The sequence below is a fragment of the Centropristis striata genome, chromosome 5, assembly GCF_030273125.1.
Source record: "Centropristis striata isolate RG_2023a ecotype Rhode Island chromosome 5, C.striata_1.0, whole genome shotgun sequence".
NCBI lineage: Eukaryota > Metazoa > Chordata > Actinopteri > Perciformes > Serranidae > Centropristis > Centropristis striata.
In genome coordinates, this window is record NC_081521.1 from 16,782,043 (window position 1) to 16,798,605 (window position 16,563).

The 16,563-nt window shown below is 37.5% G+C and overlaps 1 protein-coding gene across 2 annotated transcripts in view; it reads left to right on the plus strand.

Annotated features, from left to right (window-relative positions):
• Positions 1-16,563, plus strand: part of lama5 (laminin, alpha 5) — a 158,557-nt gene that overhangs the window by 45,210 nt on the left and 96,784 nt on the right. For both annotated transcript variants that reach the window (XM_059332817.1, XM_059332818.1), the window contains exons 4-6: positions 3,715-3,833; positions 5,045-5,215; positions 5,695-5,792. In XM_059332817.1, the coding sequence (XP_059188800.1) occupies positions 3,715-3,833; positions 5,045-5,215; positions 5,695-5,792 (388 nt within the window). The remainder of the gene's footprint in view (positions 1-3,714; positions 3,834-5,044; positions 5,216-5,694; positions 5,793-16,563) is intronic.

Consider the following 16,563-nt stretch of genomic DNA (forward strand, 5'->3'; position numbering starts at 1 on the left):
CTGTTGGGTGTGAAAGCTTAATAAGACACTGTTAAATTATGTCCTGTGGAATGTGGACATCCCTCTCTGCACACACACACACACACACACACACACACACACAGGCACACACACACTATATGTAATGTCTCCTTTGCCCATGTGGTTCTTTTTTTCTTTTTTTAAATGTATTTTATAACTCCATCACAGTTAGTCAGGTGGCTTAGGACCAGATTTGAGAAGAAAGGGGACACGCCGGACAAAAGCACCAACATTTTTCCACATGCTCTCCATCACCAAAGGTTTCAACTTTTGGTAGGAGCCACTTCATCAAGATTGTTGATCGGCATATAAGCCATAAGCCATAAGTCTATGAGAACCAATATATCTTCCAAGCCACTTAGAAGGTCAATCTTGGTGTCAAAATATACATTTTCTGGGTCAAAGAATCATTTAAAGCTATTGAGAATATCACTGGATGATTAACTGTAAATAATTTGTTGATCAAGATCTGACATGGGATGAAAGCGTACCCTTGATTTTTTTGAGCAGTGTACATGGCAGCTAATCCTCACTCTCCCGTGAACATTGATTCCAAACAGTTTCAACTCAGGATTGATCAAATAATCATCTAGTGATATTCTCAATAGCTTTAAATGATTCCTGGACACAGAAAATGTAGATTTTGACACCAAGATTGACCTTCTAAGTGGCTTGGAAGATATAGCGTTTCTCATAGACTTTATATGGCTGCCATCACCGCAATCTTGATGAAGTGGCTCCTACTAAAAATTGAAACCTATAATGATAGAGAGTATGTGGAAAAAATGTGGTGCTCTTGTCCGGCGTGTCCCCTTTATTTGGCTAAGCCGCCTGACTAAGTCACACACCTCAGTACAAGGATTTTGCCAGAAAGAGTATCCTGCTACAAGTAACCCTAGTAGAATTTTTAAAATGTATGATTTTTTTCTCTGTCTAAATGTGTTTTGGTTTTATTGTTGCAGGTCACACAATATTGAAAATTATTTTTTCTTTTTAAGGAGCAACAGAAGAATACAAGCCAAAGAGGAGGCCGTAGCCTGTGAATGGGAATATCAAGACCTAATAAAATGTTATACAAAGTTAATGTTCTTTTCTATTAGACTGTAATAAAGCTTTTGTCACTTTAACATGTCTCTAAATTATATTTGTGGTGCTGAAAACATGAAGCAGCAGCTGTAGGGTAGGCAAAGCATTCGTCGCCAGTAACCACCGGTGGCCATTTTTAAAAATGGCCGCTTTTAAATGGCCATTTTTCAAAATGGCCGCCACAGCCATCAGATTTTTTTTTTGCGATGGCCCAATATCCAGATTCATTAAACATGTATTCAGCAATGAGTGTACCAAATTTGATGCTTTTATCACAAAATGAACGATTGTTCAGCTAATCCACCCCACTACACAGGGGATGCATATTTTTGGGGGGTGCTACCCACACGTTTAGCCCCGTTGCTCATTCCATGAATGCACGATCCTTACAAGCTGTACCTCGTTGTAAAGGTGACTAATCAGGCTTTCCAACAATATACAATTCATCACCAGTTGGTATTATTAAAAGGGCAGTTTTTATTCATTATTGATTTATTCGTATAACAAATGCCTGCCACGGCCACTAGGGGGCGCTTTTGAGGTGGCCCAATATCCAGATTTGTTCGAAACAAATTCACCAACACATCTACCAAATTTCATGCTTTTATCACAAAGTGAACGATTGTTGTAAAATATTGAGCTAATCCGCCCCACTAGACATACTTTTCAGAGGCCAACATTCACATAATAAACATACTTTTTAAAATTGGTCTTTTGTAATATTATATTTTTTTTAGACTGGAACTGAGAAATTAAATAAATTAAGACATGAAATGTTTCACTCTGTGTGTAATTGATCTATATAATGTGTTGTTTACACTTTTTGAATTGAATTACTGACATAAATAAACATTTTCTATGATATTCTAAAATATTGAGATGCATCTGTACACATTTGTGATTAAAAATGCATTAATGCAAATTACTCAAATAGTTTTGGTTTTGAATCAGTAAGTCTGAAAATGTTGTGGTCTGCATTAATAGATAAGTGCAGTCCATTTACTATTTAGTTTTTATGATACCAGGATCTCCAGGAGATATAAAAGACATAAAAGTGAGCCCCATACAGCCTACGGAACGCTAAATATTGATACTTTGTAGATACAAAAGATCCTTCGCTCCTACAGCCATCAGGCTGTCTAATTCTTCCAGAGATTCTACCAGACTAACTGGCAGAATCCACTCTGGGATAAGTAAGTAAGTAAATATTAAGTAATTTAATATTAGCACGCAAAAATTGCAACACTATGCTGTAGGGCTTGGGGATATGGATCAAAACTCATATCCCGATATCTTTAGGCTGAATATCGATATTTTTATTGCAAAGTGAGAGCAAATGTTCAGTCAAAGTCAAATATGACATGTCACAAGTTTTTATTGAAACAGTTTATTTAAGTGAACATAAATACTGTATCACAACAGGAGTACCTTTTTTAAAAATCAAAGCTCCATAAAGTGCACATTTAAATAAAAAAGTATCTTAAATAATAATAGCCTGTAAACTAAAATAGGCCGTTCTTTTTCTGAGATAAATATATTTAGATGAGAAAAGAATAACGAACATTACAAAACTAAATATGACAAACCCTAGTAAGGGCAGCATTTATATACAAAGAGAGAAAGAAAATTTGAACTATATCGATGTATGTGATATGGTCTAATTCCATATCACATTTAAAAATATTAATTCATTACCATTATCCGCTTATCCACACTCAGGTCGCGGGGGGCTGGAGTCTATCCCAGCTGACATTGGACGAGAGGCGGGGTATACCCTCGACAGGTCACCAGACTATCACAGGGCTGACACATAGACACAGACAATCACGCTCTCAACATTTAAAAAATATATTGATATATTTTTTAAATGTCAGTTTAATGCCAGTGTGTGTGTGTGTGTGTGTGAGAGTCAAAGCTGTAAATCTCAGATTTATTTGACAGTTTTAGTTTGACCTGCCTCAGCTGTTAGTGGCACACACACACACACACACACACACACACACACACACACACACACACACACACACACACACACACTGAGTTTGGATGTAACATCTTGACATTAAAAAATCTCTTTGTCTGGATCTGTTTTTATCTCTCTGCTCTCTTGTGTGAAGGACACGTCTGAGATAAAGTGAAACTATTCAAGGAGTGTGAAATGTGTCTTCATGAAGGAACGCTGTGACTGAAACAAGCTGAGCTCTCTGAATGTCACACACACTTTTATAGCTTGATTATTCTGTAAAGGTGGTTTCTCTGACGTGAGTTAAGAAGAACTTTAATTACGTTTGGTTGAGATTCTGTTAAAGTGGCTGAAGCATCAAAGCACTGGTTGAACTTTAAGAGGTTAGTTGATAGTTTGGCTGATGATTCCAGCTGTTGTAAAGCTTTAAATGCAGCTGAAGTGTATTTAAAGGGTGTCTGTTGGGTAAAATACAGACCTGGACCAGCAGAGACCCTCCTCTAATCTTCTAATCATCACTGAGACGACTTGTTAAAATACCTCGAGATGTTTTACACAACACTCATGTTCAGCACTGACTGATGAGACGCTTTTCTGTAATTTCTCTCTCATCTTTGTGTGTGTGTGTGTGTGTGTGTGTGTAGCCTCTAAGAGGGACTGTATCGAGCGGTTCGGACAGAGCACCATCGAGAGGATCAACACCGACAACGACATCATCTGCACCACCGAATACTCCCGGATCGTCCCGCTGGAGAACGGAGAGGTGACTCTATGTTCCCTCAGTGTCTGCAAAATATGAATTAATCAACAGAAACATTATCTGCCACTATTATAATATTACAAGTTAATCATTTAAATCATTTTTCAAGCAATTATTCCCGAATTCCAACTTCTGAAATGTAAAGATTTGATTTGCTTTTTGTTTGGAAATGTATTTGGAACATAGAAAAACGAGAAATTATCATACAAACAAGTAATATTTACAGAAAATAAAAAGCATTAAGCAAAATAAATCATTCGTTTTTACTTACTTTTTAATTCCAGCTTCATTATCCATCTTTACACTCACTACTTTTCCTAAATGTTTATAAATATTCAAGTTAACTTTTATCTCTGTCATATAGAAATATAAATGTATATCTGATAAAACCCAAAAAATACAATTCATCACTCATAAATGTATCTTAATCATTCAAAATGCTGCTTATGTCACTAAATATCTTAAAGTTTTGGACTCTGAGACTCTGTGATGTGACGCTTTTCACAGTTTTCTGCATTTTATAGATAAAAAATAAACAGATGCATGTGTATTAATAGGCATAAATGCAAGTTAACTAATTGATGGGAATAATGCTGACGCGCAGTTGGAATCAGGACTTTAATGTCTTTTAAGGTGTCCATTCAAAAGAGCCACGCAAGCTTTTTTTCACATATAGATAACACAAAAAACATGCACACATTATTTATTTGTGTTATAATACTGCTGTCATCATCTCTTAATGTTATTTTTACTTGCTCTGCACATTCTCATGATGTTTTTCAGCACCTCGGATGTTTTTTAATCGACTCCAATCCACTTTATTTATATAGCACTAGTTTAGCAAACACAGGGTTTCCAAAGTGCTGCACAAAAAGATAAACACAATAATTAGATAACACAATAAAAGCACAATAAAAAAGGTAAGTAGATAATAGAACGATAAAATACAATAAGACGATAAAATGCACTGCCCGCACATAATACAATATGCATGTATACCCATCATCTATACAAAATCATAAAATCAACCGTGCAATATAAATAAATTGGATGTGATTTCTGCACGAGTCAGAAACTCTCTGCACAGACTCTCACATGTTGCTGCTGCTGTGTGTGAGTGAGATCTCCCTGCAGGACATTGTTCCCAGGCTGCAGTGTCTCTGTCTGCACACCTGCTGTCAGCTGATAACACGTCTGTCCTCTCGCTCTCTCAGATCGTGGTGTCCCTGGTGAATGGGCGGCCCGGGGCCATGAACTTCTCCTATTCCCCGGTGCTCAGGGACTTCACCAAGGCCACCAACATCCGGCTGCGCTTCCTGAGAACCAACACACTGCTGGGACACCTGATGGGCAAGGCCCTGAGGGACCCCACCGTCACCCGCAGGGTCAGAGACGTGTCCTGTTCCTCCAGAAATAACTGACAGAAAGAGAATAAAGCTGCCTCACACCATGTCCTGATAGCTCTGCTTACAGTTTGCATGTTCAGGTTGATTACTGCATGTTGGTCAGTGCTGATTGGCTACTACTAGGCAGGCTGAGTCACTGCAAAGCTTCATTCTTCACATTCAGCCTGTTTTTTTCACAATATAAAAAGAGATCATGTAACGTCAATGGTGGGTTGTAACCAAGTACATTTATTCTTAGTACTATACTTAAGGAAAATTTGATGTACTTTACTTTTTATTTGACTTTATACTTATATTTCACCACATTTTAGTGGTAAATATTACACTTTTTATGAAGAATAAAAGTGACTAAAACTATGGAGCACTGCACAAAAACACTCTCTTCACCACTGTCTAACTATTCCTTTGTCTGAAGCATCCTGATGATAAAACTCTGCTGTGTTGTTTCTATCTGACAGTATTACTACAGTATCAAAGACATCAGCATCGGAGGACGCTGTGTGTGTAACGGACACGCCGAGGCCTGCAACGCCAAGGACCCCACAGACCCTTACAAGTAAGATCCAGCCTCCTCACACCCAGGATCAATCACACACACACACACACACACACACACTCACACACGCTCAGCAGTCAGACTGTCATGACTCAGTCCTGTGGTAAACCGACTTGTTTTGACTGGATTATTCTGCTGCATGTGTGTTTGTGTCCTTGACTGGAGATCAGACGAAGTTCTGGTGAACACAGCGACTTATAAAATGATTTATGTTATTACAGTGACTCAGACACGTCTACCTGCTGCACACACACACACACACACACACACACACACACATGCACAACACTACTAAATTCCTCCCCCTGAGCTACGGCTCTGATCTGATCTGAGGCACAATTATTCTTTGCTGTGGTTTCGATCTGTGCCAGTTTGAGTCTGGACGACTTACTTGCTCACCTGTAATGCAAATCAGGAGCCAGATATGTTACACATGAGCCGGGTGACGAAACATCTTTGACATTAATAACGATTCAGCTTCAAATCTTCAGGTACACGTTTCATTTCATGAGTTTGTGTCAAATGTGAAGTCAAGTCCAGACAAATACCTCCAGAACCAACCTGACACCTGAAATAAATTAAAATATCTCACCTTGTCAGGAGAGTAATGAATCATTTTTATTTTTAAGTTAACTTCACACAAAATAATGACAAAACTGAAAGTATCTGTTTTAGGGCTGGGCGATATGGACCAAAAGTCATATCCCGATAAATTTAGGCTGAATATCGAAATACGATATATATCCCAATATTTATTATCACAAATGTTCATCAAAGTCAAGTCAAATATGACACGTCACAAATAGTTTTATTGAAACCGTTTATTTAAATGAACAAAAATACTGTATAACAACTAGAGTACCTTTTAAAAAAAAATCAAAGCTCCATAGAGTGCACATTTAAATAAAAAAAATATCTTAATTAAAAATAGCCAATGAAATGAAATAGGCCAATCTTTTTCTGAAATAAATATATTTATTTGAAAAAAGAATAACGAACATTACAAAAGAACTAAATATGACAAACCCTAATAAAGGCAGCATCTATATATAAAGAAAGAAAAAATTGAAATATATCGATATATGTGATATGGTCTAATTCCATATCACATTTAAAAAATATTGATATATTTTTTATATCGATATGTTGCCCAGTCAGTCTGTTTGCACTTTTTAAAAAAAAATAGACAGCTTCAGATTACTGAGTCTTCTGTCTCTAACTAAGGTGTTGTTCTGCTTGTTGGTTTTACTTCAGTAAAACCAACAAGCAGAACAAGAACTTTAACTTCTAACTTTTAGCATGAAAAATTGAGTGGTCCTGATGTGGCTGTAATTGAGTAAGTAATGTAACGTAACCCAAATTAGACACCGTTCGGTTAAGATTCTACCAAAATTTCACATTAACTACTAATATAAATGATCACGTTCTGCTTCCAATTAAATAAATGCTGTGAAACTAAAGTCTAACTTCTACTGAAAAATGCATGGCATCGGGCGCTTTTGTGCTCAGAGTTTTAACTTGAGGCTTCAAGGCGCTCCTGCAGAACATGAGGCTCTCAGTAATGCTAAAGCCCTGACAGCGGTACATCATGTAGGGGGGTTTGTGGCTTTGATGGAAACACACAGCTCACAGAATAAGCCAGTTTATCAGTTTGATTTAATCACAGAGGAAGAGAGGAGGCGGCGAAGAGCCAATCGGGAGACAGTCGAAAAGTTATAAAGTAAGAAGTGTTGTTTTTCTGCAGTTTTTTAGTGTTTTTATTGGGAGTGAAACAGCTGGAGGTGCAGAGGAAGACGCGTTTCCTGATGACAACTTCTTGTCCTTTATTTAGTTTTTATTGTTGAAGCACAAAAACAGGATGGAGCTTGTTTTAATGCATGTGGGTATAAGTGTGTGTGTGTGTGTGTGTGTGTGTGTGAGAATTTCCAGATAAGTGTAGGTGTCTTCCTGAGTGGAAGTGGGCAGTATGTGATTCATTTAATAACACGTGTCACTGTGTTTGTGCTGCACGAGTACATCACTGGGGGTCTGCAGTTTGTGTGTGTGTAGCCTGCAGGCTGTGAGGGATTTTACAATAAGCTCTCATCACTGTTTTTACACATTACACACACCCACACACACACACACACACAGACGAGGCTTCAACAAGCACATAACCGCCAATAAATATTGTCTGCGGTGATCTTTGTACACACACACACACACACACACACACATGCATTAACACACACACACACACACACGTGTGAGGACTTGTTGAGGAATCTGTACAGAGAGTCTCCTGGGAAGCCGGGATGAAGCTCGTTCTCCTTGTTGAGGGATTTGGGAATTTGGGAGGAAAGGAGGGATTTCAGAGGGAGACAGGAAAGGCAGGGGAGGTGGTGTGAGAGTGAGACACTGTGCTGTACAGTGGAGGTGAACTTTCTTCTGCTGGGAGCCTCCTCTCTCTGACCCTGACCTCCTGCAGCAGATAGCAGTGATTTGTTTGACAGCAGACGGAGAGACGGAGGCAGGTGGCTCCATTTGTTTTATGATTCTTCTGTTAATCTGAGGACTCCGTCTCTCTCTCTGTGGACTCTAAATCAACAAGAAATACTTTCTCAAGTTTTCTGGGGATCCATTCCTAATTAAAACCACTGAAAACTCTGAAAGATTCAGAAAAACATTCTTTAAAAAAACAAGAGAAACAATTATCAGTATATCCTCCTGAGACCCGCAAGAAAAAGTGCACTAATGTTTATATTCTATATTTTAACATAATTTAAGTAATTGGGATTTATGAAATATATTAGAAAGATTTGAATCTCAAAAGTATTAATTATCTTTTATAACATCATAATTTTAGTTTTTATTTGTGTGTGTGTGTGTGTGTGTGTGTGTGTGTGTGTGTGTGTGTGTGTGTGTGTGTGTTTTAGTTGTTTTTTTCTCACTGATCTATGATCAGTAGATTTAAAATTAAATAAATAAATGTGAAGTTCAGGGAAGGAGGGCAATACTCAGAGGGAAAAAAACTTGGGTATTTATAAGAAATAACATTGTATATTCTCTGAGATAAAATAAAGGAAAGTGGCAAATTTATAGATATAAATTTATAAAAATATATTTCATGTTTTATCATCTTTGTTTTAATGTTTTTTTCCATAAAATTGTGAGTTTTCTTCTCATAAATGTATTACTTTCATCTCTATATATTTTTAGGATATCAACATTATAACATCAGAATTTTACTTTTGTTCATTATAATTTTATCTCACTGATCTATGAAGGTGTATAATGTATATTGTATATTAAAAATTAAATTAAATTCAAAAGATATGAAAATATAAAATATGTATAAATATAAATATAAATAAATACAAAGTCCAGGGAAGGGGGGCAATATACTGAGAAAAAAAAACTCTTTCCAATTTCCAAGATTAAAGTGGGATATTTATGGGAAAAAACAAACAAACCTGAATATAGCGTCTGTGGTTTTGTGTTGATCCAGCCTGGCAAAGTGACAGAAAAATGGGTGACTTTTTTGTTGCAAATGTACCACTTTAATATTCGAGACTATCTGAGTTTTTCCTCATACATTTACAACTTTAATCATGGAAATTATTTTGTTAGAATTTCAACCCCTTTCCGCCAGCTCCATAATTATGATAATTATTATTAGTTTACCGTCATTTATCGTATTTTTAATGGATCTGGAGTCCACTTGACTTTTGATGAGATGCAGACGTGTCGAGCAGCATCTTTATAAACTTTGATGACCTGGATGAAGGTTGAATTCCTGAAGAGAGATATGAGTCACAATAGGAGCAGAAGAATTATATTAATTCAGATACTAAAGCCAGAATTGCTGGTGTTTTGTTTCCTGTCTCTGTGTTGTATGAATCCAGCAGTAACTCTGCAGCAGTCAGTGTGTGTCTGGTCTGAGACGCTGAGCAGAGTCTGTCAGTGTGTTTAAACTAAAGCTGCTGAAATGAGACTTCCCCTCCATCCTCCATGTGTGTGTGTGTGTGTGTGTGTGTGTGTTTGATGGCTGTTTGTAATATCTCTGTGAGGCCTGACAGTTACTGTAAGAAGACGTGTGTATACATATCTGTAAGCGTGCACACACACTTCACACACACGTGCAGGAGACTTTCATCACATAAGAAGTTACATTTTCCTCACATATTTGGATTTCCTCTTCTTTGTTTACATGCTTTTCCATCATCCTGACGGTAGGATTGAAACATGTTTTCTTTAATAGGTCGCCAAAAATACAACGTTTATCATTAAATGAAACTGTAAAAAGAAGAATTATTGTTGAAATTTGAACTTTCCTGCAGTCCTTAAGAGAAAATGTGACCAAAACTTGTGTTAAATGTTGATCTTTGTGTCAGAATCTCTTTATTCTACATGTGTCATTTGAAAAAAAGAGTTTGCACTAACCAGATCCTGTTAAAAGCATTAAATTCTGCTCCTCAGAGACACTGTGAAGACATGATTGATTCTGCCGAGACCAACGGTCATGTGACAAATATTCACTGAAAATCTGTTTACACAGAGCAGAGAGGAGAGGACAGGAGAGGCTGTTTACACAGAGCAGAGAGGAGAGGACAGGAGACATGTCATGCAAACATAACAATACTTTGATATGTACTATATGTGGAGAAAACAGTTCTTTATATTATTATATTTGTGACACTTTTGGGCTCTTGGAAAAGTGTTTATCTATAACTTATATTTTATTCCAATTTTTAGAAAATAATTTATGAGAGAAATTCAACTTTCAGATTTCTGTCATTCTAACTGTGTTATTCTGCACAAAGACATGTTTGGGTTGTTGTGATGGTGCTGATTCCATAGAGCTGCAGCACTTATGGATTTATAGAGATTTTATATATTGCAGTGAAACATAAGGACACAGTGAGGAAAATGTTTTCGCCTGTACAGTCAGTCTTTCCAGGCTTTGTCGAAATCTTGTTGCTGCTGCAGGTTGAAACAAACTGTAGAATTTGTTATTTAAATCTCCTCCACAACACAATTATGTGTAATTCAGCTGAGTCTTAAACACACTGAGGTGCTTTAATGGTTCACATTTCATACAGTGTGTGTGCTTTAATCTGTTTCTGGCCCTGGGGTATATATTTACACTACAGAGTGTGTTTATGCTGCCAGGATAATGTATGGCAGGTTAACACAGAGAGTCTGCATCTCATGTACAGTCACTGAGTGAGTCCCGGCTCCGCTGCCTGTCTGTGGGATTACAGAGGATATCAGGAGATTATGCTAATAAAGCATGTTGATACACATCTCCTGAGAATAAATAGTATAACATCATACTGAAACTGTATTTACTGTAAATGCCTGAAAGTGTAAAGTACAGTATGTTACCTTCACAGTGAAGGTCGTGTTAATAATGTAGAGGTTTAACTGAAAATGTACCAAGAAGTTTTAACCCTCTGAACCCAAAAGAGCTGGGTTTTTTTGTTGCTTTTTTACATTCTCCTCTCTGTGTCCTTGTATTTCACTGCAATATATGAAATCCTCTCCTCTCTGCTCTGTGTAAACAGCCTCTCCTGTCCCTATTTTTAACAGGATCTGGTTAGTGCAAATGCTTTATTTTAAATGACACATGTAGAATAAGGAGATTCTGACCTGTAGTGGGCTTCAGAGAGTTAAAAAAGAGGTCTTAAACTTGAACTGAACTTGTTGAAATCTCCGGAAACCCTGAAGTAGGTAAAACACATTTAACGCCTGATTAGTTTGCACATGCTGGAGCAGAAATCTTGTTGGATGATTAGTTTCCAGCTGGCTGTTCTGAATGAATGTTTACATAGTTTGTTCTGTCCAGAACCATTTGGTTCCACTTTGCTGCATCACCTCCAGTTCAGGATCAGCTCGGAGAGGTGAGACGACGTCTGGGTTAATCATTACCTCCGCTGGTGTGTGTGTGTGTGTGTGTGTGTGTGTGTGTGTGTGCGTGTGTGTGTGTGTCTGTGTGTGTGTGTGTTCCAGTGTAATTGTTTCTGAACCTCTGTGTGGAGTTCTTTTCCTCTGGTTTTTAGATAAAAATAACAAAGTATAAAAAGGAAGAATCTATGCAGGAAGATAATTTGTGTTCTTATAACTCCTTTGTGTGTTTAGTACATAAATTATATTAAAGTGAATTCCAGCAGTGAGTGAATGTTAACAGGATGGAGACAAGTCTGTGATTAAGATTTGATGCTATTTGTTGCAGATTGCAAATTGATCACTTCCCCATTAATAAATCTGATTTTGTCTTGAGAAATTGCACGGTTTCCCATCAGAAAATGATTTTTTATAGACGATAAATTCAACTTTTTGTGTGCATCTTATCTCGTTTCAACATATGCATCACTTATATTAAATATGTAGCTTTTTTGGTGTGATATAAAGTTTAAAACCCAGATGTTACACTTCATAAAAATCTAATATTATGTGAAGTTATCAGAGGCAGCACAGTGCCTCCGTTATAAAAAGCAGCAGGAAATGTTGCAACATGTTTATTGTTTGATAGTTCTGGTGCTGAAATGATTGCATGCGTGAAGACAAACTGCACAAATCTTCTCTTACTGTCAGTAAACACATGATTTAAACTCCTCCTCCTGAACACATTCACTCCTTTTTGCCGGCGGGTTTGAAACTCATGTTTTCTTCATAAAATTGCCAAAATTTCCCCATTTATTACTGACATAAATTTGTAAAAAAACAGAAATTCAATTTCAATTTTCTGACAATCCTTGAACAAATCATGTGATAAATGTAAAAATTTAACAACAAAGCTTAAAGAAGCAATATTAAAGTAATATTTTTAATGAAATTGTTTAATTGGATACATCACATTTACATTTTTGCCAAAAATCAACAGTTTGCACAAATCAGATCCTGTAAAAAAAATAAAATTCTGCACTACTCTGCACAACTGTGAAGCCCTGAATGACACAGCTGAGATGAACAGTCACATGTCAAACAATCTGTGAACCTCTAACCCTAACCCTTTTTTTATGATTTATTGCGTTTTAACTGTGAATTGTGAGTTCTCTCTACTTCTAGCCATGATTGTGTTGTGATGCAGGGCTTGTATTGTTTTTTTTTTCGTTTTTTATCGTAATGGAGGTCCAGTTTTCCAATAAACTCCCTTCATGCAGCTCAAACAGTACTTATTAGATTTATAAAGTAGTTGCAACAGCTCTCTCTGCAAATTAGTCCTTCACAAATGCTTAAAAAGAACAAAAAAGCATAAAAGAAATACAGAGTTATGTGTAAGGTATGAAAGCAGAGAGATTAATAGTTAAAACTAATCAGCTACAGATCTGACCTTCACACACAGCTGTTTGTCAGGAGAGAGACTGTTTAATCTGGGACTCGTCTGGTATTTCACACAGAACAGAATCATCATCTTAATGGAAGAAGTCGTCACTGAGACATGAACCCTGTCAGACTGTTTCTGCAGATATTAAAACCGGCATCTAAAGAATTCTGCATGTGTGATTCAGGGGGAACTGTGGTATTTTAGATTCAGGGGGAACTGTGGTATTTTAAACAGTCAGGGATGTGGACCGATCTCCAGTTGCAGGGTGGTTTATATCTGTATCAAACACTCAGAGTATATCTGTTTAATGCAGGTGTTTGATGGATGAGAAACACAGTTGAGGAATTCAGATCTCTCCCTGCTGACCTCATCAGGTTTGTGTCAGAGGGAAAGAATGCAGATGTGAACTCTTCCATCAATGCTGGACTGTTTAACTGAGTCTCTGTGTGCAGCAGGTGTGTTTCAGACAACAGCAGCTCTGATTTTAAAGCTTGCACCTGTAGCTGCTCTTATTAACATCACTGACAGAAACAAAGTCTGAAGTTTAACCTTTCGGACATTTTTTTTTCTCTTTAAGAAGCTGCAGTGGACCGAAGTTTCTTCATATGTGACATATGTTAGTCCCCAGAGTAGCATTTCATCTCAGTGACACTATTTCTCATGGCAAACATGATTTGACAGTGTATTTATGAGATTAAAGTGGCAGATCTAGGAGAAAAAAATAGATTTATGAGATTAAAGTGTCATAGATCTAAGCAGCAATATCCTTCATCTGTTCACTGCGTTGTAGTTCCTGATGCAGCAAAACTCTCAGCTCATCCACATCAGTACGGTGTTTGCCGTGCTGTTGCAGATCATGAAAAACAAAACACGAACCTATTTTTCCGCCTTTTTTTTCTCATGAATCTTCTACTTTTTATCTCGTAGATTTACCACTTTTTTTCGAAATATTAACCCCCTCCCCCAGGTCTGTATTTATTTATTTTTATATCATACTTGGCCCTAATACACTGACGTAATATGAACATTTTCTTGTAAAAAAAAGTTTCAAGTCAAATAAATATGAAATAAAACTAATATAATAATGCTTTGGAAAATTTACAGTCCAAATATCTTAAAAAGCATATTTTAAGCTCAGACATTACGGTGTATTTGCTATAAAACATTTGTGCAACTTAATTTCTTATGCAGGAGATAACCTTGAGATGGGACACAACTTTATAAAAAATATACACATACAAAGTTTGGTTGCAAGTGCATTACTCAATCCACTGAAAAATCACTTGGTGATGGTTAAAATAAACACACTAAGAGTTTCAAAAATTATTAAATTTAGCTCCAAGAGCATTTGGAGTAGAGCTGATGATATTGCATGGATTGTTTTGAACGAGTTGGGTTGTAAAGTGATGAGAGAAGAGCTCAAAAATAAACAAAAATATTTCTTTTTTTTTATTGACAGAAATTCCACCAAAGTTTTGCTTGATTTTAGACTTAGACAGACTTTATTGTCATTCAGTTATGCACAAAAATATGCACATTGAATGGAATTCCGTTGCATTTTTTTTATTTTTCTGTCTGTTTCTGTGGTCCAGTTCCCCACACAGCTGATCCCAAAAGATCTGAAATTGTTTCAATATACTCGCCGTAATATTTGTTATTTATTATATTTATTATAGTATATTTACAGCTCCTGTGATTTTCCTCTCTCAGATAGAGATAATGTGCCTCTCAGGAACACAATAACAGCCTGAAGAGAATTTAATGAAGCTTTATGGTTGTCTGAATGCTGAGCGAGTCGGTCAGGAAGCTGCTCACCATCAGCACCAGGAAGCAGTGAATCTGGGTGGAAACCGTCCATTGAAAGTGGTTTCCTAAAACGCTTGAGCAGAACTGATCACCAGAGAGGGAGAGGAAAGAGGGATGAAGAGAGGGAGGGAGGAGGAGGTCAGGTACACATGAGTGAGCATGTGAATTAAACTGAGAGAGAGAGAGAGTGAAGGTAGAGCAGAAACACAATGAGCTGCTGAAACACAATAACAGAGACGTTATCAGCTCTGACCAGAGAGCAACACACATAAAACCCCTTTCAGACAGACCTGGCTTTACTGCACCATGTGTGTTTTAACCCTAGTGTGATTAAATACATGCTGCTATCAACCAAAACACCAAAATCAACTCCAACAACAACAACAGCTTCACGGAGCAGCTGCAGACTAAATGAAGCTGATCTGCAGATGTGAGATTATCTCTCAGCTCACTCTATTTCAAAACAGCCGCTGTGTTTTTATAGACAGAAACCTGAAGAGAAACTGAAGGTCAGAGAGAAGAATTTCTTACAATGACCAAAGTGAACTTTTCTGGGCTTCTGGCTGTATGGAATCAGCAATAATATTATTATAACTTTATTTAACCCTCTCAAACCTATGTGTCCTTTACAAGAGCGACAAAAATCAAATGTTTATAGTAGAAAGAAACTGTAAAAACAGGCATTATCATCAGAGTTTAAACTTTCCCACAGTCCTTGAACGGATCATCAGTTACGAAAGTTTCCTGTAGGAGCCATATAATTAATATGATTTTGAGTCAGGTGAGCACCGTAGTTGACAGCTGACAGGTAGATTATATCAGAGTGTGCTTCACCTGCACGGGAGAGAGGGAGAAGTGAGTCTAGGTAGCCGTCATTTTTGTTGACCGCTTTTTGTTTTCTCCTTTGTTCATGATCTGCTTTGAGACACGTTCGTCATCAAGCCTACACATGAACATCATACGTGCATTACTGATTATAATTAAAACCCATACGTTTCTCTGGACTCTGTGTGCTTCCTTGGAGCAGCAGCAGCGAATCAAACAAATACACAGGACCTACTCTTTGCCTCACAAGCCACTTGGGGCGGCTGTGGCTCAGTTGGTAGGCCCCCAACCAAAGGGTTGGTGGTTCAATCCCTGACCATTACAGCCTACATGTCAAAGTATCCTTGAGCAAGATACTGAACCCCAAATTGCTCCTGATGCTGTGTTCATCAGTGTGTGAATGAATGAGAGAGGGAGAGGCGAGTCTAGATAGCCATCTTTTTGTTGACCGCTTTTTGTTTTCTCCTTTGTTTCTCTGGACTCTGTGTGCTTCCTTGGAGCAGCAGCAGCGAATCAAACAAATACACAGGACCTACTCTTTGCCTCACAAGTCACTTAGGGCGGCTGTGGCTCAGTTAGTAGAGTTGGTTGGTGGTTCAATCCCTGACCATCGCAGCCTACATGTCCAAGTATCCTTGAGCAAGATACTGAACCCCAAATTGCTCCCGATGCTGTGTTCATCAGTGTGTGAATGAATTCCCAATGGTGGCAGGTGGGACCGTTTAGGGTAGCCTCTGCCACCAGTATGAATGTGTGTGTGAAAGGGTGAATGAGCGCAGTCTGTAGTGTAAATCGCTTTGAGTGGTCAAAAATTAACCATTTACTTTTAAG